The sequence below is a fragment of the Epinephelus lanceolatus genome, chromosome 12 (assembly GCF_041903045.1).
Source record: "Epinephelus lanceolatus isolate andai-2023 chromosome 12, ASM4190304v1, whole genome shotgun sequence".
Classification (NCBI taxonomy): Eukaryota; Metazoa; Chordata; class Actinopteri; order Perciformes; family Serranidae; genus Epinephelus; species Epinephelus lanceolatus.
In genome coordinates this window covers 26,379,082-26,402,550 of record NC_135745.1, presented here as the reverse complement: position 1 = coordinate 26,402,550, position 23,469 = coordinate 26,379,082, and the positions used below count along the sequence as shown (strand labels likewise).

Below are 23,469 nucleotides of genomic sequence, written 5' to 3'. Positions count from 1 at the left end.
AGATATATTAAAAAAGTAACCAGCGTAACATTTTCCTTGGCCTCCATGCTACTTTCTACTGTTTATTAACCTGTTTTCTGGTCTGTATGTGACACAGCCAAGCATGCTTGTCTACTGCAGAGCCATGTGCATTACTCTAGTCTATTGGCAATGAAAAAGGAGTCTGTAGCCTATTTTTAGTGAGTTTTTCTGTATTTAAAAACCTGCATATGCGCGCTAATTTGGATGTAAAAGGGTTATAAGCAAACCACTGGCACCTACAGCCTTGTTTCCACCCAGGAGTCTGGTTCAGTTCAGGTCATTACACATTAGAACAGTTATTTTGGTGTTTCAATTGTTAAAAGTTGTGGATGATATCAACAGAACTGCTCTGTTTCATTCCATTTTTGCGTTACCCCTCTGTTAAGAGTCAAACAGAGAACAAACGTTGCTCTTTGTCTTCTCCTTTTTGTTAATGTGCTAACTGGCTAACTAGCATCTTGAATTTATCCTGTCTGTTTCCCTTGACAAACCAATTAGTACAGACTACCGCCACCTGCTGGTATGGAGAGTTATTTCCTCTCATACAGGCGCAAAATGTACATGCGAGTTGGGTGTTGGCTGTCTTTGCGGTGTGTTCTAAGTGCAACATTTTGGCTGAGACTTATATTGTGTTGTTATATTGTGTTCACACCAGGCGCGAATAAGACACTTTGCGTGAGTGGACTGCATGTAAAGTCAATGTAAAGATGTGAGTAGACCCAAATTCCTGCCAGGCAGCGCTATGGACACAATGAGAATGACGCAAAATACATGAATTAAATGGTCTAAATGAAACAAGTAGTGCCATTTCGCGTCATACACTTATTCGCGAGAGTTAAAAAATCTGAACTTCAGCGATGAATTTGCGCTGCAATAGCCAATCAGCGTGGTGTGAACACAACATTAGGGGATGTGAAACGTTGCAACAGTCAGCCTTTGTCGTCACTAGTTCTGTAATGTTGGTTTGTTGTGGCAGAGGGCAGAGTCTGTGCAGCTAAATACACCACCAGACACTTGATGGTCATATCTGATAATTGATTACTTTTGTATGAGTCTATACATTGTTTTTTTGTATCTTGCATCGTATATCTCTAAAATAATATCTTTAATATATACTTATAATAATGTATTCTGCAAATATGCTGTCTACATAAAAGGGTATGAAACATACAAAAAATAAATGAAAAAAGATGATAAAAAGGAAAAAATATGAATATGAAATCATAATGATGTTGAACTACTCCACTTCAGTATTGAGCTAACCACTACAGCTGGAGCACCACTGAACTTATCATCATGGATGGTGAATGTAACTCTGCACCACTGTGGAGCTCTTTCATTGATTGTATGTCATTGATTGAGAGGCCTGGTGTATAAGAGCACACTGTATTCCCCTCATTCATGGCTCTTATAGTCATTTCAGCTCTGTGCTCTTGAAAAGGGCATCTACACACTTAAATGGACCAACAGTTACACAAAGGCTGGCCTGCATCCAAGCATCTAATAATACATTATTGCATTAATTTTGAGACAGTGCTATAATTACCATAAACACACCATACCAGGAGATTAGTCGCCCCGACTGGCATTTACACAGCAATTTACGCAGATATTTGCAGCTCTGATTGATTGTTTGTGGCACAAATCGGGAAGAGGAACCTGCTGTTAGAAGAGGCAAAGTTTATATGGCTATACTATTACAGCATCATGGCAGGATGTATTGATGTTTGTAGAAAGCTCCTGTGACACAAACCCCCTGTGGTGCTCATACTGAGTGTTTCAGGTTTGTGTCAGTTTTTTATTTTAAAGGGGCAGTTCACCCCAAACTCAAAACTACAGATTTTCCTCTCTTACCTGTAGTGCTGATTATCAATCTAGATTATTTTAGTGTGAGTTGCAGAGTGTTGGAAATATCAGCTGTAGAGATGTCTGCCTTCTCTACAATATAATGGAACTACATGGCACTCAGCTTGTTGTGCTCAAAGTGCCAAAAAATACATTTGAAAAACTCATCATCAATGTCTCTTTCCAGAAATCATGACCTGGTTTCTCAAGATAATCCACAGACCTAGTTGTGAGCAGTTTCATGTAGGAACTATTTTCTGTCTACCAAACTATACCTGCCAACTGTATCACCACGTAGAAGAAAGTGTGCATCTATTCACAGATGAAAAGCTCCTGCCTGTGACAGAATGAGATGTTATCATTAATGGCGTCCTCCTCAGCTGAACTGTTACCTTAGCTAGTTGCATACTTGCTTCTGCACATATTAATATGGTTGTGTTAGACTTCCTCGCTGCCCATCATTTTGATGGACAGGGTTGTATAATTGCATCATAGTCTATCATTACCCGTCACTTTAATTTCCATTTTTAATGATAATGAGACATATTTAACAGCATTTAATTATCAATCATTCATTTTTAATTTGTAATAATTAATATGTAGAACAAGCTATTAAATTGTGCATTTATATGGAGTGGTGTGATTTGTTTGAATACTGGAGCTCACCTATGAGGCATGTGCATGCATGCAAGTTGTGGCTCATTCCGAAGGTTATGTAACAACGGTTCCTGATATAGGAACGACTCTGATTCCTGTCCCTGCGGGTGGTGGGCCCATAGGCCAGTGGCAACAGGTAACTTGTTCTGGCTAAGCCCGGCCCGGCCCGGCCCGGCCTGGCCACCAGTCACTCGCTGGCAAGTTCCACCCCCAGATCTGGCTCCAGGGTGGCGCCCCGGTGTCCCCACACCGGGCAAGGTACTCAGTGTCCGAAAGTCATCAAGGTCTTAATGAATCGCTCAATGTCTGGCCCTTCCCCTGGGACCATTTTGCCTTAGGAGACCCTACCAGAGGATATTAGCCCTGGACAACACATCTCCCATGGGGACTTGCAAACCCCTCCACCAGGTTAAGGTGGCGATTCTCTCAGGAGGGCTCTCCTACCAGTGTGGCACGTCCCACTGGTAGGAGGGATGAGGGTCTAGTTACTGAAATGTCGCAATGAATTTATTGTTTTTGCAATTCAGACAATTAGCGGGAGTTTGTCAACAAGTTGCAACAAAATGTTTTTCGTCGTTGACTTAATTTCTTTTAATAGCAGATAGAACAGGCATCCCTTATGCGAAGGTTATGCCCTTGCCACAGCGGCCGCAGGTTTATTTCCAGGTTGTGGCCCTTTGCTGCATGTCATCCCCCCTCTCTCCCCCCATCACACTTAGACTATCATATCAAATCCAATGAAGGCAAAAAAAGGCCAAAATATGAGCTAAAAAAATAAATAAATACATAATGACAAAAACATCGGAAGGCCATCCCTCATCCCTCTCCTATGCACCTGTTATGAAATAGATGTGTGAAGTACTCTTTTGTTCTGGAAAATATTTGGTTAACATGAACTCTGGTTCCTATAGATTATCTTGAGTAACTGGGTCATGATTTCTGCAAAGAGACATTGCTGTTAAGTGTGTTTTTGGTGCTTTGAGCACCACAAGCCATGTGGCATCTCGTTTCATTATATTCGAAGGAAGGCTTTTCCCTTTAATTCAGCCTGTTCAAATTAAAAGGAATGTATGAAGAGAGTGACAGAGACTGGAATGCTTTAATGTGTGCACGTATGTGAAATAATTTGTACCGGATGAAACACAGATGTGTCACCGTTAGAAAAGTTTCCTCTTGTATCAGAAAATGTCAGGCAACTTTTCAGACTCACATCATTTTTTGTTATGTTTGACACATGTGATTTAAGTCACTGTGCCTATCCCTCCCTACTTCACATTTTTGAAAGCAGGAATAGCAATTTTGCTTTCAGTGTCACTCATGCCTAATTAGAGACCAGTTGCTTTGATGGTGTATAGTACTGCAAGCAGGTAACAGGTGGTGATTAACATATATATCTTTTCACAGAAACAAAATATGAAAGGAGTTTGTTCTCTGACATGCTCATGAGATCAGCATTCCTTCCTCCAAAGAAAATCAAAACACGCTTTCTTGGCATGTTGCAGCTGTTATTTCTCCTCTTGAGCTGTTTGCTTTTCTGGGACAAACAATGAGGAGTCGACAGTTTTTTGGGATATTGTTACCCTGCGGCTCATAGCCACAGGCAGAGTTTACTTATTCATGTTCTTTTTCCCTACCAGAGGAGTTCCAAAGCTTTGTTGGGAAACTGCCAACCCATTACGCTGTAAACACATCTGTCGTGGAACACATGTGGAGGACGGATGCCAGCCTGCTCCAGCGCTACAAGCAGCTTGAGACCAGTAGCGCCCAGCTTTTCACCAAAGCTCGCCGCACCGCTAACAAGCTCTTTGGCCTCAGCAAGAGGTGCCGGAAACAGCCCAAAATAGTCCTGCAGAGGCCGAGGTAAGAGGCAAGGCGAGAACAAGAGAGGAGAATATTTATACTGCAGCCTGTTAACCCAAGGTGCTCCCCAAAACTTATAATTATGAAAATGATTTATGCGTCGGGCGCTGGGAGAAAGCAGCAGAGCGGGACGGTACTTATTAGAAGGCACTTGAGGAAAAGTAGTTGTGGAGTGAGGTGAAAAGTGCTGACAGGAGCAAAGCTGCTCCTCTGTTCCACCCGGGGGCAAAGACAAACGGGATCATGTTTGGCCAAACAGACACGTTTCACTGTCTGCAGGTTTAAACAGCATCACAATCAATCCAGCGCCTTAAAAATCCTCATATAATAATCCATTTATTTTAACCGAATCACATCCAGGAATTTAAGCTGCCGTGGCCAGTAATACATGACGACTTTGCTTATATTTATGACTGTATTTTTTTTACTGTTACAGCTGCTGCTTCAGCAGCACTCCCACCTGGATACTCTATTTTAGCAGTCTATCAGAGACCACTGTGGTCATAACTTCACTCAGATTTATGTCTCTCTCATGTGCACTCTATGTTGATAGCTATTTCTGGCAGGGAAATTAACTAAATGACACAATCCATCAGCTCACTAGTCAAGTGCAGGCACTGCCTCCTCAGTCCACAATCCAATTACACGTCTTTATCACACCCCCTCTGCTTGTAAAAAAGAATTCAATAGTGGTTTAGGGTCAGTGGTTAAGTCTGTTTTTTTGTTTGTTTTTTTTGTCCATATAAAACTGAGTATTTGTGGTGTTCATTTTCACATCGTAATTGTATTTTTAAAGTGTGGCTTCATGTGCCACTGAGCAACTTTCAGAAGAATGAACAAGGCCCACCGCCAATGCTGTATCCAGGTCTCTTATTACATCAATGGCAACAACATCTTTTGCCAACACTAGATATCAAACAAAAGCCAGGGGCGGTATCTGTGAGGTGTAAATTCATCACTTCTACACAGAAGGCAGAAGATAACCTCTCCTCCTACGGGCAGCTGCCTCTGTGTCTGCAGCTGTCTGTATCAAAGAGCAGTGTGAAAGCGAGGAGCACTCACTCTGCAGCTAAATTTGGGGACCAAAGTGTCTCCAGAAGTACACTGCACACTAAATGATCAAAAAATAAATTAAAAAAAAAGGGAAAGGACTGCTCAACTTGAAGGAATCTCAGTTGACTGAGGGGTCTTCGCCTGATGTTTCAAATCTTTCACTTAGTGGGGACAGCCCTAGTTGTCATGTTACGTACTTAACATAAAGTTACATACTTGGCGTAAAGTTATGTAGGTTAGGTTTAGGCAAGTAAAGTTACTTAGGTTAGGTTTAGATGGTTTAGGTTGGGTGTTGTTGCGTTATGTACTTCACATAAAGTTACACACGTTACGTACAGTAAGGTTTAGGCAAATAAAGATATGTGGGTTAGGTTCAGGAAAAGAAAATGGGTCCCTTAAAATAACTCAGTTCACTTGGTTTCACATGGTTATTGAGCACTGATTTCCTGGGAAAAATTGTCTGTTTTTCATATGATATCCTTACAAATAAGCATCCCACGAATTACCATCCCAAGAATGGCGTCATCACGTCAACGTATGAACTGAAGGTTTCATAGGTTAGGTCTAGGCAAGTAAGGTTACGTAGGCTGGGTTTAAAGTTAAGTTGTGTATGTTGGGTTAAGGAAAAGAAACATGGTGACAATGTAGCCTAAAATAACTCAAAGGTTTCACATGGCACATGAACACTAGTCTCCTGGGGCAAAGTCATGTTCTTGTTTGACCCATCCACCCCAACCTGCCTCATTAGGAAGACTTTTGCTCTTTATATTACTTTCCTCTTTACTCCTGCCAGTACATTGGTCATGTGATCACAGCCTTCCCAATTAGTGGGTTATACACACATTACTGGCTCATGATTACATGGGTTATTTACAAATTGTGGTGCATTACTTTTCATAGTTATATATGCAAATAGTGCATGAGAACAACCTGACCCAAAGCACCGGTATTTGACAACATGAGAATGAAACTCCAGAGTTACATACAGCACCTTTACTATGATTTCATTGGGCTGTATCTGCTGTAAAATTAGTATAAACCTGAAACAAAAGAAGACAGAGTAAGAAGAAAATAAGTATGTATGTGCATCTTTTTGTATGTATGTCATCCCCACCCATCTGCACTACAGAGGGGGAATTCAATAGATTAAAATATTCATTTTGATCTGATTTTTTTCTTCTGGAACTCCAGCTGAGTCGGAGTTTGACTAAAATTGTTTTTGCCGCACATCAAAACAACACATATTTTTTGTGAAAGACAGGATTAATCTTCATGGTCAAAATATTTCCTTCATTGCATATTCACAAAACAACAATGACAAACACGCAAAGAAACAAATATGAATCACTCTGTAATAGCCAATACAGAAGCGTTGTGTCTGTAAACCTGAAGTGTTTAACACAGCTGTGATCTCGTCCTCAGGCCTCTGCACTTCTGGCTGAGCTACGCCCTCTCCATTTTATACTGCAGTGAGAACAACCAGGTTGGTGCTTACAGTGATGAGAGCCGCAGCTGCTCCTGCCCCTACAACCATCCACCTTGTCAAGGCCTCATTCCCTGCTCTGTGGGCGACGGTGTCCGCTGCGCCTCCTGTTCCACAGAGAACAGGACACGATGCTCCAGCTGCAACCTTGGTTTCACCCTGACCCAGGGAGCCTGTCGGCCCGCTGTTCCGGACCCCACGGACCCCTACCTGGGCTTAGAGAGTGACCGAGACCTGCAGGATCTGGAGCTGCGCTACCTGCTTCAGCGGCGAGACCCACGCATCGCTCTGCATGCTGTGTTTGTGAGCAATGATGTGCGTGTAAACACTTGGTTTGACCCGTCCTGGAGGAAAAGAATGCTGCTCACCCTCAAGAGCAATCGAGTGAAGTCCAACCGCGTTCATATGCTCCTCGGACTCGCCCTTCAGTTTTGCCTCACCAGAAACAGCACTTTGGAGCCGGCATTGTCTCTGTTTGTGAATCCCTTCGGGGGCAGCCATTCAGAGAGCTGGACCATGCCTATAGGTCAGCACGGATACCCAGACTGGGAGCGAACCAAGCTGGATATCCCCCTGGACTGCTATAATTGGACTTTAACTCTAGGAAACAGATGGAAAAGCTTTTTTGAGACAGTTCATTTCTACCTGAGGAGTCGTATCAGGGACCCCATGGGAGTGACAGGAGGAAACAAGAACATGACGGTGTACTATGAGCCTCTGGAGGCAACAGAGCCGTCTAACAACATCGGCTACATGAAAGTGAACAGCATGCAGCTGTTCGGATACAGCGTGCACTTTGACCCCGAGGCGATCCAGGACCTGATTCTGCAGATAGACTACCCGTACACTCAGGGATCACAGGACTCGGCCCTGCTGCAGCTGGTGGAGCTGCGCTACAGGGTCAACCGCCTCTCACCTCCAGGGGCCCCTCACGTGGATCTGTTCGCCTGTCTGCTGCGCCACAGACTCAAACTGTCCAGTGCAGACGTGACCAGGATACTCACTGCCCTGCAAGCTTTCAGTGCCAGACAACCAAACTACGTGGAGTACGAGGCAAACAAACTGTGTAGTTAAAGGCCACTATTTGATGTTTTGTACTATTTCCTTGCCACAGACAGGCCTGTATCCTTTGTCAGCTGGATCCATTTGTGTCAAGTGTGTGGTTTGTTGTTCAAGGCTTTGTTGTACATACACTATGTGCAATTAAATTTGATGTTTTCATAATTTCAGTGTAGTTTTATGGATTAAAGCCCCTAAAAACTTGGTTTCTGATCTTAAGTATTTCACTTTAATATTAAAAATTTGTGACAAAATAAGCAACACTGAAATTGTCACTTCATACACACAGTAGTACATGAGACAGATAGAAAAAAACAAGAAATTTCCCTCCTCCTCCTATTGCCTCTAGTGGCATTTTTTAGATCTACCATGGCCCAGGGAAAAGGGATGCACAACACTGGATTTTTTTTTCCAATATGTAACTTATTTGTCCAATAACCAATACCAATATTGATATATCTACTTTTTCACCACCTAATTTTAGTGATCATCAAGTCTCTTCTGTAGTGGAATTAACATCATATTATGCATGATGGTCCACCAGCAGATGAAGACATGAAATACAATGCTTTAGAATGTATGTAATATTCATTCATTGTGCAAAATAAGACAAAGCATGTTGGCTGATTCCAATAGTTAATTTTAAAGCCAGTATCGGCCAATACTGATGACGTGCCGGTATTATCGTGTTATTTAATGTCAATCACTGCTCGTGAACTGCGGTCAATCTAGGCAAAAAAAAAAAAAAAAACAGAAAATCGAACCTGTTCCTAAAATTTTTTATGACAGATAAAAGTTCCGGACTCAATGTGCAAACATGACTGACACAATGTGAGATTCTACTTATTTTTAGCCATTTAAGACTCAGGGCCGAATTCACAAAAGGATTGCGTGGCTTTTGCGGCCGCTAAACCGGTAAAAATGGAGCAAACAGATACCGTCTAATTCACAAAGCACGCGCAGAGGGTGAAATGCTCCACTAACTGCGCTGCCAAGCAGATTGCGTCTCGGTGCTCCGGTGTTATTTGCACGTATTTAAATGAGGTAATATGCATATATTTGGCGCAAAAATTGCCCCTCTCTATGCAAATGAGCCTCATTGATAAACAACGTCTAATTCACTAACACCAGCGCTAATAGCCACACGCAGTTTGAGTGAAGTAAATAACATCTTTAGAAAGCTGTTGCAAACTCGGCGCTCCTCTGTGGAAGCCTCTCGCCCAGACTTTCCAGTGATCGTGGCAGCAGTGATCATCTGTTAAATCAGTCTGTAAATAATATTTTGACATTATTATTATTATAATCATTGATATTGATGCGTTTAACAGGTGAAAGTCTGCGGTCGTTCTCAAGACGCACTTCTGTCACGCACTTCAAAAGCAACTTTCAATAATTTATTTTACGAAACGGGGGAAACAAACGTGAACAAAAACGGTTCCATAATTCATATTAAATTCAAAAGATAATGAAAAAAATAGCTACAAGTGAGAGGGAATAGTGATGAAGTGGTCAAACTTGATCAAATCCACAGCCTCAACCCATCCGACACTGTTAGACTGACTCACCAGCAGACATCACTACATGAGGGTATTCAGTACTTTGCCGAACACTTAACATGCCATGCCATGCCATGTGGCTAAGTGCAATCAGGGGCAAATCAGGGGCAAACTGCACTCAGCTGCCAAACTTTGTGGGCGTGTTTGCGCTGGTATAACATTAGCGCAATATACTTTGTGAATAGGACGTTAAAATGAAGCAAACAGCGGGTGCAAGCGAAGTGCAATTCAAGGTGCTATCAGTGGCTGCAGTTCATTCTTTGTGAATTAGGCCCTCAGTGTGCAAAGGCCTTTAGACAAGGCCAGGGACCCACAGTCTACTGTAGATGCCTGAGCGAGGCAAATGGGAGGCCCAGCTCTGGAAGACAGCTGGGTACCCCACTTTGGAGGGCAAAGCAGGATCCTCCCAACCCCTAAGACACCCTTCAAAGCCCCTGAAAAAGTGCCCCGCCCCTTATGCGTAACACAGTCAACACAAAGACGAGGTGTCCACTGGCAGCCCTCCTGGAGGGCCAAAGAAGGAGGTAGAGAGGGGGGAGCGCCAAAGGGGCAGAAACAGTAGACTTTTAGAGTCGTAGGGCTTATACATTCTGTACAGTGTCAAAAACAGGTTGTGATATCATTGAGGAAAAAAGGTGAGAAAATTTGCCAAATCAGGAGAAATATGGGAGAACTGTGACCCCAGGAGCAAACCGGGAAAGGGCAATGACAAACAGGATTCTCCCGGGAAAAATGGTAGGGTTGGCTGGAAACCGCACCGCCCACCGCCCAGACCAACGTCCTCATTTTACAGCTAAACAGTACACTAAAATTTGTTTTCGAAAACATCTGAGGCAATGCAGTTACAGAATCTGAATTCATATTTGATCAGCACTGCCTAGTTTAACAGTTTGACTGCAGTTTACGAGCAGTGAGTACCATGATAAATGCTACATTATAAACGACTCTGCTCTGAATGGCTGTTTTCATTAACATGTAATAATACCATGAGAAACAATTCTAGAGGGCAGAAGAATAGGATTTTTTCCAAGAGCAACTTTGATATGTACCTTGTGATTACAGTAACAGTTTCAGCAGAAAGCTATTTTCATAAAGGTTACCAACTACAGCTTTAACGGCAAAAACACACATAGCAGTAGCAAGATGTGACCTACAGCGAGCTGTTGTGCAATTGCCTGTATGCTATCAAACTTTAAGTTGGGATACAGTAAACAGGGTCCTACGACTTCTGTGACACATTGACCTATGTGACAGAATTTCTTCCTGCCTGAGAGACATTGACACACCACCCAGCCACAGCAAAATATGAGTATTGCCACTGCTTGGCATGTTTTCTGCCTCATAGTTCAACATATGATAATCTGCTTCATCACGACAGTGTGGGTGTGTTTTGATCAGATCTGACTGACAGTGGCCTGACAACACAAGCAAACAACCTGCCAACTGTCACTGTGTTCTGATACAAGTATTGCTCATCTCTGAGTGGGGCACAGAAATGCGTGACATCATCCTTTCCAAATTTGCCAACTTCAAATCAGCGAGGGAAACAATGACAAATCCAGAGATCTCTCATGTGAGATAACCAAAACTGTTCCAGAAAATATTGCACTCATGTACGAGTCCATTGCTCCGAGTAAGTAGCAGAAAGAGAAAAATAACTTGTTATTATTATCACGTTACAATTTAATCATTTTCACACAAAACGGTAGCACACACAATATCCTCCCAGCCTTCCTAGTTATCTCACTGGAAAGTCTCAGTGCTGTGTGCTGTGTTGTTTTTGCCCATCTGGAGCCTCAGAACACAAGGTCTCCATTCTCCATTGAGGGAATAGCCTCGGCACAGATTACTAAGTATATAGTGAGAGAAGGGAGGGTCGGAGCAGCCTGCCTCTGTTCCTTTGCCGTCCCCGTCCGCCATTCACAGTTACTGTGATAGATGAGCTGGGGCACCGCAGAGACATGCCCAGCATCAAACAACAGTAAGCTAGGTATCAGTGGCAAGGATAGTGCTCTCGCCCTGCACCGGAGTGAGTTGGACCCTCACAAGAGCGACTCTGACCAAAAGGGAAATCAACTTTAATCCCCCAGGGGTTTTCGACAGCAGAGCCGCGGGCTAGCAGCACGGTGCGGCTTTGATTAGACGAGCATCTAAAGAGCTTGTAGCAAAGACGTAGCTTCATCAAGATTCACCTGACATGTTTCTCCTGAGATTAAAGCCAGACACAATTTGCTCTGATGCTATCATTCAGAATGAATACGAAGAGGTTGTTGATGCCGCTGTTTTTGTGAGATGAGGTGCTGAGCATACTACCACTACCACCGCCCCTGCTGTCATTCAGGTTACTGTATGATGCACCATGCTGCAGTGTTACAGTAAAAAATCTGTTTAATCAGTATATGTGGCACAGGCTACATTTTCAAAGTTTAAAATGGTGCTCAAGGCATTAATTTCAATACAAGCATCTTCTACAGGGCTGCCTTTGAGCTTAAATATTGATTTTACAATGTTATTGAACAATTTTAAGACACAGCTGCGCCGTCTCTAGGCTGTAACACAAGTCTTTTACTGAGCCGAGACATCACAAGAGCATAGTATTAACAAGTTATCATGTTAGCATCACCCTTTAAATTCCCTTTATGCAACCCTGCCTTTTCATTTTTTTCTAATGCTCTCATTTTATAAGTTATTCCACTTCATAGCAGTTTATGCACTGGAGGCAGTTGCTGTAGTAATATTTAACATGCCAAAAATCTACAAACCTGCACTGGTTTTTTTTAATGACTGCAGGGGAAAGGTTGTATTTGAGAAAGATATTGAATCTGGATCCCATCCCAGAAAGGGTTAATTCTAGTGGTTAAACAGTGAGCATCTGGTGCGATTTTAAAATCTTTTTAACAAGCAAATATTCTGCATCTGGGTCTGAAACTGTGGTGCAGTGTAATTGGAAGCAGTCCAGTGTACCTCTGGGGTGAGACACAGGGAAGAGAAGGAAGGAGATTGTTGTTATGAGCAGAACTGGTTTAGAAGACAGGGTTTGGTTTGGCATGCTCCTCCTCAAGATCAGCTTGAAAAGAATTTTTAATATAAAGAAGACATCATCCTAGACTGCATTTCTGTCAGAGGTTAATGGACTTAACACTTTAAAGAGAGGTGTCTTTATTTCTTTATTTTCAATTGATTTGGATAAAACATGGAAGCCACATTAGCGAAAGTAATTACATAGAAAGTAAGTACCTTAAAACTAAAGTTTTAGTGTCACTTAAGGGTTACCATTAATTAGGGCCAAAAAGCATCTGAAACAAACCTTTTGAAAGCTTCACTAAAACCTCAAGGATTAAGTGCACAAAGAAAAAAGTTACGACCAAGGTTAAAAAATAAGCTTCACCATCATTAAAGCAATAGTTTTAGTCCAACATTTTAGGAAGCACACTTATTCACTTCCTTGCCAAGAGAAGACTTACCATAATGTCTGTATGCTGAATATAAAGCTAGGGAGTGCTGATAGGGCTGCAACTAACGATTATTATCAGCTGTTGATTAGTGTCTTGATTATTCGATTAGTTGTTTGGTCAATAAAATGTCAAAAAAACAATAATGTGAAAATGTCAATCAGTGTTTACCAAAGCCCAAGACGACAATCCTTAAATGTTTGTTTTGTCCACAACCCAGAGATACTCATTTTACTGTCATATAGGAATAAAAAAAATCACATTTCAGAAGCTGGAGTCAAAATTTTTCACTTTTTTTTTGCTTAGGAATTGCTTAAACCAGTTAATCATACATGAAATTAGTTGCCGATTAATTTAATAGTTGACAACTGTTGCAGCTTTAGCGGTTCGCTCAGTGTTGCACAAAGATTAAGCTAACTTGTCATTATAAGATTTTTTTTTTTTTTTTAGCAATCAAACAATTACAATGTACAACATGTTAATTAGTGAGCTTTAGACTTGTTAGCAGGCAAATTTGGTGACATTTAGAAAGTCATTGTAGCTTTTGTTATCCCTGTTTCAAGTCTTTAAGCTAAAGTTAGCCAAGGGGCTGCTAGGGTTAGCAGACAAGGCATTTAACAGGCAGAACTTGACATGGCATGCCAGAACGTCAACAACCAACGCACCAAGGGTACCTTGTAGGGGTGGGCCACGATTAAATCAATTTATCCCCAGTCAAGTTAGCGGAGCGCTAACCATAAGCTAGCTGCTCAGCCAGCAGAAGTCTCTGGTACGCTTCCTTTGTGAGCCCCACAGAGTGAAAGGCAATTTTACACACGGGAAGTCAAACTTTTCTGGCTACATGCATTACTGGGCAACTTCCGTAGGAATAAATTAGTTCCCATCTAAAGTGCTGTATCCAGTTTTCTTTTTACATCCAAATAGACAGCACAAACCCTATAGCTTAAATGAATGATTTTTAGATTGTGCTTGTTTGTCTTACCTGTCCTCCCCTGTGTATGCCAAACTTAACACTGAGGCTTGCGAAACCTTAATGGCTTTCTCCTTTCATTTTGTCCTCAGATGGAATACTTCATTTGAGTTTCATTTTTAGCTAAGACAAGCTGCATGACCATCATATATCAACACTTTCCCCCGAAACAAATGTGGCAAATGGGCTTTTCACAGCGTGCAATTTTGAAAATCCTCTTTGTGAAGTCAGGAAATTATTTATAAGAAAACATGCCCAGGGGACTATTCCTAAAATGACCCACCGACAAACAACTAACAAGAGCTGATTTTTAAATAACAGCCTGAATGTGAACTTGCTCTAACAACTGGACACAAGTGAGACGTTAATGAGAAAACCTTTAGTTTAAATTACTAGAAGATTTGATTTGAACAGTGAGGGCTTGCTCTGTTTATTTTCTCACTAATCGCGATGTAATGGCCTGCTGCTGGTGTTTAGCAGGAGCATACTGTTTGTGCTCATGCAGGAGCTGACTTGATGTCTTTATAGTCCTATAGCAAACAGGATGCTCCACTGCACAGGCCTGGATCCTGTAACATATCCAGTCTGTTAGCTCTGCAGATTAAGTTCCCCACACTCATGTTTTGATTTGGGTTTCCTTACAGTTGCTTAGCTTACCCAGGGGTATGTTTCTCTATCTGATGCTTGAGAATAGCTCTGATGTGCTTGACCTCAACACTTTTGAGGAACTTCTACATATGCAAATGCAGCGATGTGTCAGCCTTTAAACTCCATTTGACCTGCAGAGATTTATGCATCAAAGGCGGCATTCCTCTTAGCACGGATGAGTCTGAATATATGTTGCGATGATACGTTAAACCATATATCAAATTTTTTTTTTTTTATACGATACTTTATTTAGCAGGTTACCTCTATTTTTATTCAAGTGGATACATTTGCATATGTGCTCCTCTGCTAATAGATTCTGGGTCAAATCCTCTACAGTTCAAGCCAAACAAACCAAACACACTCGGCGATTAAGAGGTAGGATGTTGGGATAAAGAAAGTACACATACTTCGAGAGGTTTTATCTGAGGGCAGAGCAGGAGTATAAATGTGTTCAAGCAGCTATGCACACACATTTATTTACACACACGCACACACATGGGGCAGAGGCTGAGTGATAAGCAGGAGCTTTGGGTTGGCAGGCTTGTGGGCCTCGGAGGAAACATGAGTTAGACTAATGTGTGTGTCTGTTTAACAAGCATGCTGGTGAAGGGAGGCAGGGGCTCAGTGAAGGGGAAGAGTTTATGGAGAGGACGACCCCATGGGAGGCATCAGGAATAATAGCTGACGATACGTCAGAACAACCCAGACAGCTTGCTTTAAAAGCCATGAGGGAGACTTTCCTCGGAAACTAACTGTGGAGTGTTGCCTCTTTCTAGATCTTTTTACAATAAGCAGAGCACACAAAGGAGAAGGAAACAGGATATCGATCACGGCACGTGTTTCACATTTGTATTTTAATGCGCAAAAATAAATCACTTTACGCTTGTGAATACTCCCGCTGCTCGGACACCGTTTGTCTGCTTCATATCCTAATGGACGTCCGCAGGTGCCATCAGTACTTAATAAGAAAATCTTCTGTCTACTGGAGATGTGGGTGGGCAATGGGGGCATTCATATAGCTTTCCTCTCTTTCGCTCTAAATTCAGTCTACTGAGAGCTATTAAAACCCCATTCAATTAGCATAAGGACATGTTAATTTAGAAAATTAAGAGTGGGGCTATTCTGCCAGCGGTAATAGGGGGTCTAATGTAGACTGGAATAATGATGAGACATCAAATAATGTGACACCAATCCAGCAGTGTAATACGACACTTGCAAATCAAATGAGATCTGACACACCACTGTTTGAATATGGTGTCACAGCTTGGGAGGATATCCAACCTGAACATTATGATCGCCAGAGATCAGATCTCTGTTGGAGTTTACTGATGGCTTTTCTTTTTTTTGGCACTTGACTTTTTCAGATTCAATCAAATGTAATCATATATGTCAGTGAACAAACATGATGTATCGCACAACAAATGTAAGCTTGGCATCGACCTGTCTTGTTCACATTGTGTTCACAGAGGCAACACAGATACAGACACACAGATAACCTAATTCTCAAATGCAGTCATCCGTATGTTTAACCAGACACTCAAACGCCAGTTGGGATACTCTGAAGGGAAGAGACAGAAAGGTCAGAAAAACTGTACCACCACTGTATCTGCACTGTTACACAATCACAAACACACCTGTATTTATGGCGTCAGTTACATGAGGACAGTGTCAGTCAAACTCTTCAACAACCCAGTCTCATTCGGAAGTCGTTAAATAGTGGGCAGTCACTTCCACATCAGACACTAATGAAAAAAGGCATCCTTTCCATAGACTGTAAAAGGTCCTTTCACATCAGTGTGTAATGGTGCATAATGGTATCAGGTGAAAATGCAGCCGGACAACAACATAAGTTAGGTCTCGATCACACAGAAAGCATTTTAGCAGCTGGCGGTTTTTTGTAATTGTTTTTAAAAACAATGAAGCTTTTTGCTTGCAATTTTTGCATTGTGATGCACCTTCTGTTTCTGCGCTCCAAGCACCTGTCGTATTTGCCACAGCGTTCTGAACTCCTCGAGTTGAAATAACTTCAAATCAGAGCAGAAAAGCACTCCACGTCATCTCTTTTTTCCCCATTGTCCAATCAGATGATTTGAGAGGCGGGCCTTCTGTGGTGGTCACGACAACAAGTTTACAGTTGGTAAACAATGGAGGAGAAACTGGTGGTAGAGGTTGCTGGATACCCAGAGCTATACGGCCTGAAGATAGACAGCAGGTTGTCAAACTGCACCTGAGTCATCCTAAAATCGGGGTGAAGCTCCTGGACCAACTGGTGGTACTCCCCATGATCCACCCTCTTTTTTAGGGTCTCATGTACCCACACAGATCTCTGTTTCCCTGTCTCCAACAAACTATCTGCTGACAGCCTCTCACTCTCAACCAGAGCTACAATAAGTACCCTCTGCCTCAACATTTTAGGAACTAGATACTACAAATATACTCTCTTTGATCTTTCCCTCCATTGTTGGACAGTTGGTGGCCTTACATTTCTCCACAATACTGTGATCTATTTTTTTTGCAATCAACGGCAACACCCTAAGCAAATACGTCTGTTTTTTGGTGTCAGTGTTCCCTGGAGTCTCTCCCAGTATAAAGAATGCTGGCTCTAAAGGTAAGCCCACCTCCATGATTGTCTTAATCTCCAATATGTCTCTCCAATATTTATCTAATTTGGGTAAATCCCCAAAAAATATGGGTATGGTTGCCAATTCTTCCACATTGTCTCCAGCATAATTCAGAAGTGCTGCTGTATCTCACAGCGTCTCAAATACTCTCATTTTAGCTCTCCATTGAGACTCCCTCCAGGTAGGGCTGCTTGTTAGCTTGTGACCCTCCCAGCACGTCTTTTTACACATTTCATCTGTAATAATAATATTCATTTCTAATCCAATATCTGTTTCGTTTCCACAGTGTTTCCTGTTAAGTACCCTTGAAGTCCTCTGTGTAAGTGACAATCAGATTATTTTTTATCATTCCCTCCGCAGTCAGCAGGAAGATCCTTTCTAAATTAGAGGGCAGTTTACACATCTGCTCCCAATCATCATGTATCTGTACCTGTATCTGACTTCAAAGTTTCCCCACAGAAAAGCTGATCCACAGTAATTAGCCCTTTATCTGCCAATTTCCTGAAGCCATTATCTATTTTACCATGTAAGAATTCAGAAATAGCTGACTGATGGTTTCTCAGTGCAATAATGACATTCCTACACTTGTGTAGATGTAATATGTAAATTATCTGCATTCAAATGTCTTAAACAACTAGACTCATTTTATACAATTTGTTGATTTGTGCATTTACATGATCCCAAATGTTTCCAACAATGTTCAAAGTGAGAGGAATGTAATTTTAATCAACACAGTCTTTGCCATTTGGTCGCCTTTGTCTGTTAGAAGCATCATATCCCCTTTGTGCATTTGTCAAAGGTGTGGTTGTTTGCTAGTATCTGTCAAGAAATAACTTTTTATCTAGTTCAAGCCACAGTTTTACGATACACTTTTTAGATCTTAGTTGTTTTTAACTATATATTTTAACCGTATGACAGATTTTAAGTCATTGGACATCAATCTTGGATCTTAAAGAGTAACACCAGCTAAATGAAGAATTCCAATGTTATTTCCATTGCCAAGGATATGTTCACAATATTTGGCTGAGGGGGGAATTCAATTTTAAATGGTCATATTTTGTGTTTATTTTAAATGCCCTAAGAACCCCAAAACCTGCAAGTGGGCTTGGAAGATATGTTTTTTTAAAAGTCACCATTATCAGCTCTTTTACCAAAGCCAGAAATTGTGAACATAAAAATTATAGTTGGATTTTAACGCTTTTGACAGTCCTTGAACACATCATGTTTGATGAACGCTTCCATAAAGATCACTTGGCTCATTGAAAATGTCACCAAATAGAAACCGTTGGCACTAACCAGATCCTGTAAATGTCATGGGGTATAAAGTCTGGAGCTGCTCCTTGGACAAATATCGGACTGATTTAGTGGACCCAGAGAATATTTGTTTTCTTTTTTATACCCAAATGAGCTTTATTTTAATTTTGTGTCCTCAGTTTTGAAATAAAAAATGTGTCTATGTACTCAGAACATTTTCTTGGGTGCTCTGTGTCATGTACCATTCATTGTCTATGAAGCAACTCCATACTTTATACTCTTATGACATCACAAGTTTGAGTTTTAGCACTCTAGTTTTTGGACTTGGAAGATAGTTGTTCATGTTTAGTTATATTTTTAGACTGTCTAAGACCATAGATATAACTTGTATGAATTTTTAAAATAGGTGTTATTATACTTTAAGTTATCAGAAAAATAACCTGAGCAAACTAAGTGGCTTGGCTCCAGCCTCCAGCCTGCAGAACAGCATTGGAGAAAGCCAGATTTTTTTTAATTTCAAACTAATTTATTCAGTGTTTTTACCGGTTTAAATCACCCAATCAATTTGTTCAATCGAGGAACAGACCTCTGCTAATAATTCTGCTCTTGGTAAAGACCTTCTAAACGTCTGGATCTTAAATTTTCAGCGAAAAAAAGGTAAGCACACATTAGCAGGAGCTAAGCTAACAACCTCTCCACAAAGAGTGATTAGGAAACATTGATTCTTAACATGAAAGTGCTTTATTCAGTGTCTTCAAATCACCTGGTCCATTTGTTTTGCAGAGGAGAAGACCTCTGTGAATAATTAGGCTCCCGATAAAAAAAACCCTGAACATCTGGAGCTTTAGTTCTCAGAGAAAGAGAGGTGAGCACAGAATAGCAGGAGCTGAGCTAGCAGCCCCTCCATTATGAGCCAACAGCAACGGAGAAACACTGATTTTACCATTAAACTGTTTATTCAATATTTATACTGGTTTAAATCACCTGGTCGGTTTGTTTTGGAGAGTAAGAGACCTCTGCGGATGATTCGGCTCCTGGGAAAAACCTCCCGAGCAATAAACACTGGAGGAATCATTATCAGGATAAACTACCTGCAGTGACAGCATTGCTCCGTCTTTCATTATTGTTTGGACTGAGAGACCCCTAGCGGCGGATAATTACAGATTGTACATTGAGGACACACTGTCAGTAATGTGTCTATAAAATGTGGGTATTTTCCTGTCAAAAATAGTAGTGATGTGAAGGATTTTACTCTTGACAGGATGGAAAATCCTCTCAATCAGCACCAACCCTAGACTATCTTTTGACTCTATAAATAGCACAAAATAACCTAGACTGATAGAGTGGTGAAATCAGTTGGAAAGGCAGGGTGACAACCCCGGCGTTTAGTGTCAGGGGGAAATCTGACATAAGTATTTAAATAAGGTCCAAATCGCAGACGTTATCTCAACACATTTTAGGTTTTAGGGAATTTCGAGGGGAGGAAACTCTAACGAGGACACCCAATGCTAATAGAAAATGGAAAGTATTCAGCCTATACATCTGCAAACCAATATTTTGGTTTGTTTTGCTACTCTGGAAGATTGTCCATTGTGCGATAAAACAAAATGAAGTCACTGATTAGATCCTTCAGAATAATTCAGACCTGGCTATTTGCTCCCCACTATCATCAGCCATAATCAACATCATCATCTTATTTCATTTTGAGAGCTGCGTGCTGCACAATAAAATGCTGGGGATCGCTTCCTCACCAAGATTAACAACAACAGAGGCTTTTGGATTTACATAAAGTCTTTCTATAATGAGTACTGCCGGTGCCCCCCCCCCCCCCCATCCTCTCCACACACACACACACACACACACACACACACACACACACACATAATACATACACACACTCTGTACAAAAGCAACGCAACCAGAAGGTTGCAATTCTTCACCCCACTCTCTCATTATCGCCGCAGCGCTAATGACGCAGCGAGGATCAAGGTGCTGTATGGAGATGAAAGAGGAGATGTGAAGGATTTACAATGCTTCCCAGATCACTGATAAAGCACAGCGTAAACAAAACTTTGCCTGGGGTTTGCACCACGAGGGAGATGGGATTTAGGCTCCAGATTCAGCGTTCATCCTCTTTAAACTCGCAGCATTAGAGAGGCAGAGTGCAGAAATCCTGACGAGGCTCCAAACGGCAACATTTGAGCAAAATCACTCGGTTTGGATTTCCAGGGCTCGTACACATGCACTGTCTCTGTACTCATTATCCTGCCGCCTGTGGAAACCCTGATGCGTCCTCTAACTGGCTCTAGAGCAGAACATACTGTATAATAGTCCATTAATCAGTGACTCGGGAATACTTGTCAGCTTGGAACTTGAGGATCCTTGAAGTGCAATCATACTTAATGATAATCGTCGAGACCACTTTCACTTGCATCCAAGGTCCCTATGGCATACGTATCCCTCGGTTGTTTTTTTCTCTGTGAATGACATATTAGTAAAGTGAAGATGTGCAATGTGCAGTAAGCTGTTGGAGAATGTTTCATCACCTCATTAACAGAAGCCACTATCTTTGCTGCCATCTCCAGCAGTTTCCCCTTCAAATGTTTACCCCCCAAAACTTCCCGAAAACATTATGTAAGCTACTTTAATTATAAATAGACACAGTTTCTCTTTCTTAAGGGAATAATATAATTACATCAAAGTCCAACTAATGTAGCCTCATTTATGAAATGCCCTAATGCCAAGGCGGACGCTGCTGTTACTGTTAATGGGTATACGAAGCTACACCAGCCACGGCGCATATTTGTCCCAAATGGTGATTTCAACTGACGGCCTCATCTATTCAATGTTATTAATATTTCAAATCATAAACAAACAATTAGTTCTGTTCATTTATTCAGCAGTGTTGGGTGACACCTCTGAGCCTGGCAGCACTTACAGCGCTCCCCGATCACATTAATCAAACTGGGGCTGACTCGCACAAAAAAAAAGGCATCTGGAGACCGTTTTTGCGATTAAGAGAGAATAAGTTCTCTTATGAAAGCAGTCGGAATCAGCACTTTTCAGCCTGTGGGGACTGTTGGAAAGCAGAAGCTGCCATAACTGGACAAACAGCAATCTCACAGCCGGGAATCCTGTGTCCAATTATTGAGAGGAAACTGGCATATCCAAGGACAGCTCCCGAAAACCTCAGCTAGATGTAGTAATTATGTCTCAAAATCACAAGTTATTCATCTCTCCGAATGCCATTCACCAGCAGAATGAATAAGCAGATGAAGACATAGACTGTCGATTACTTAGATTAGATTTATATGTCTGCCACAGTAATGACTGTTGTAGTAATCCCAGTCCGAGGCTCAGTGTGCTCGGAGCAGACGGGAGCAGGGCGAAGTCGCGTTTCTGATGACTAAGCCGGTGACTAAGCTCACCTCCAGTGAAAATAAACTACCTACCTAAATGCCTTTTGAAAGTTGTTGTGTCTTCCCTTGCTAAGCTGTCTCTTCAATTAAGAAGGAATTTAGTAAAGCAAAGCCAGGTTGTCTGCATGGAAGCGGCAGCCGAGGATTCAGTTTAACTGGGTCACAGTAAATCCAGTCAGATGGTCACATCACATTTTTTGCTTGTGGACCGAGGAAGGCCACTGAGCTTTAGTGCAGCAGCACTCGCTGACTCACACGCTAGCACACATACACACACACACACACACACACACACACACACACACACACACAGCGACAAACCAGGTTGAGATCCCCTAAAGAAGGGCAGACGGATGAGAGCACAGGCTTTTATTCTCTTAATATTGTGCCTTTTCGCTCAGTTTAAAGATACAACACAGCCGTGCAGCTCTGCCGTATTGTGCTTAGTTGCTTGACAGGAAATGCTAGCGTCACTTGTGTTTATATACCCTGTTCACTATTTTACGGTGTGTTCACACAGAAGTAGAGGCAAATTTTAGCATCGTACAATTACATATGGAATCAATCCAGAAACATGAGTAGATATGTATAAAGGCAAATTTGCCCAGGTGGCGCACACCGAGGCAAAGGCTAATTTACGCACATTTAAATGTTTCAACTTCAGTGATGGATCTGCACTTATCCCTGGGGCTTTAGGAATCTATACAAGGTGAGGGAAAGGAGAGAGACCCACCGCAACCTCTGGGGCTAAAAAAGGAAGCCAATGTGAAAGTGCCAAAAACTGAAAAACTAAACTAAACCATTGGCCCCCGTGTTAAAATGTCCACCCTTACAACAATAATAAAAATTTTCACAGCCTGGTACAAACAACAGTTTTGGTCTCTTTAGTCAACCCAGTCTCACTCCAAAGTCATCGAAATCTGGCACTTGGGCACTTCTGGTGTCAGACACCTATGACAAAAGCTGTCCTTTTACATCAGCATGATAAGCCTCTGGGCACCGCTATAGTTTAACGGCACTCAGCAGCATCAGGCGGAAACACGGTGGGACAAGAATGAAAGGTGGTTAAAGTCCAAGTGGGGCTAGTGGGTGGGAGGGGTGTTGGATGGGTCCAACAACCACTGGCTTTTATACGGGAGGGCAGTGTTTGCTTCCCGTAAGATTGTAAAGCCAAATCCTGTTCTTCTGTCCTTAACCCAATCACGTGTGTGTGCTGGCAGCACCTAACTGCTTGCGTTTGTGGTTGAAGGAAAAAAACTGCCAATTTGCAGTGTTGGACCAATGTACCAACGGCGCCCCAGAACATCAACAACCAACACACCTAGGGTACCTTGCACATCATATCTGGATGTGGAAGGTCCATGACCAAACGTCGATATGTGACGAGGTGAGAATGCGTTGCTTTAGTTAATATCCCCCTTCATGACAACTGTATATGGTCACCTCTGGCTCTAAAAATTCCAAAATGCCAAACTCAAGCTATAAAACAGGACTCTAAAAATTAACAAGTGCCATCACGGGAGCTAAATCTGTTATTTTTATACAGTCTATTTTCGAGACTGAAGAAAATA

General features: G+C 41.8%; 1 protein-coding gene across 1 annotated transcript in view; it reads left to right on the top strand.

The window, feature by feature from the left end:
• LOC117271592 (BMP/retinoic acid-inducible neural-specific protein 3-like) overlaps positions 1 to 8,143 on the top strand; it is a 38,872-nt gene extending 30,729 nt beyond the window's left edge. Inside the window, exons 7-8 of the mRNA XM_033649872.2 lie at positions 4,161 to 4,383; positions 6,859 to 8,143. Of these exons, the coding sequence (XP_033505763.1) occupies positions 4,161 to 4,383; positions 6,859 to 7,993 (1,358 nt within the window). The 3' untranslated portion in view covers positions 7,994 to 8,143. The remainder of the gene's footprint in view (positions 1 to 4,160; positions 4,384 to 6,858) is intronic.
• The last annotated feature ends 15,326 nt before the right edge of the window (positions 8,144 to 23,469 follow it).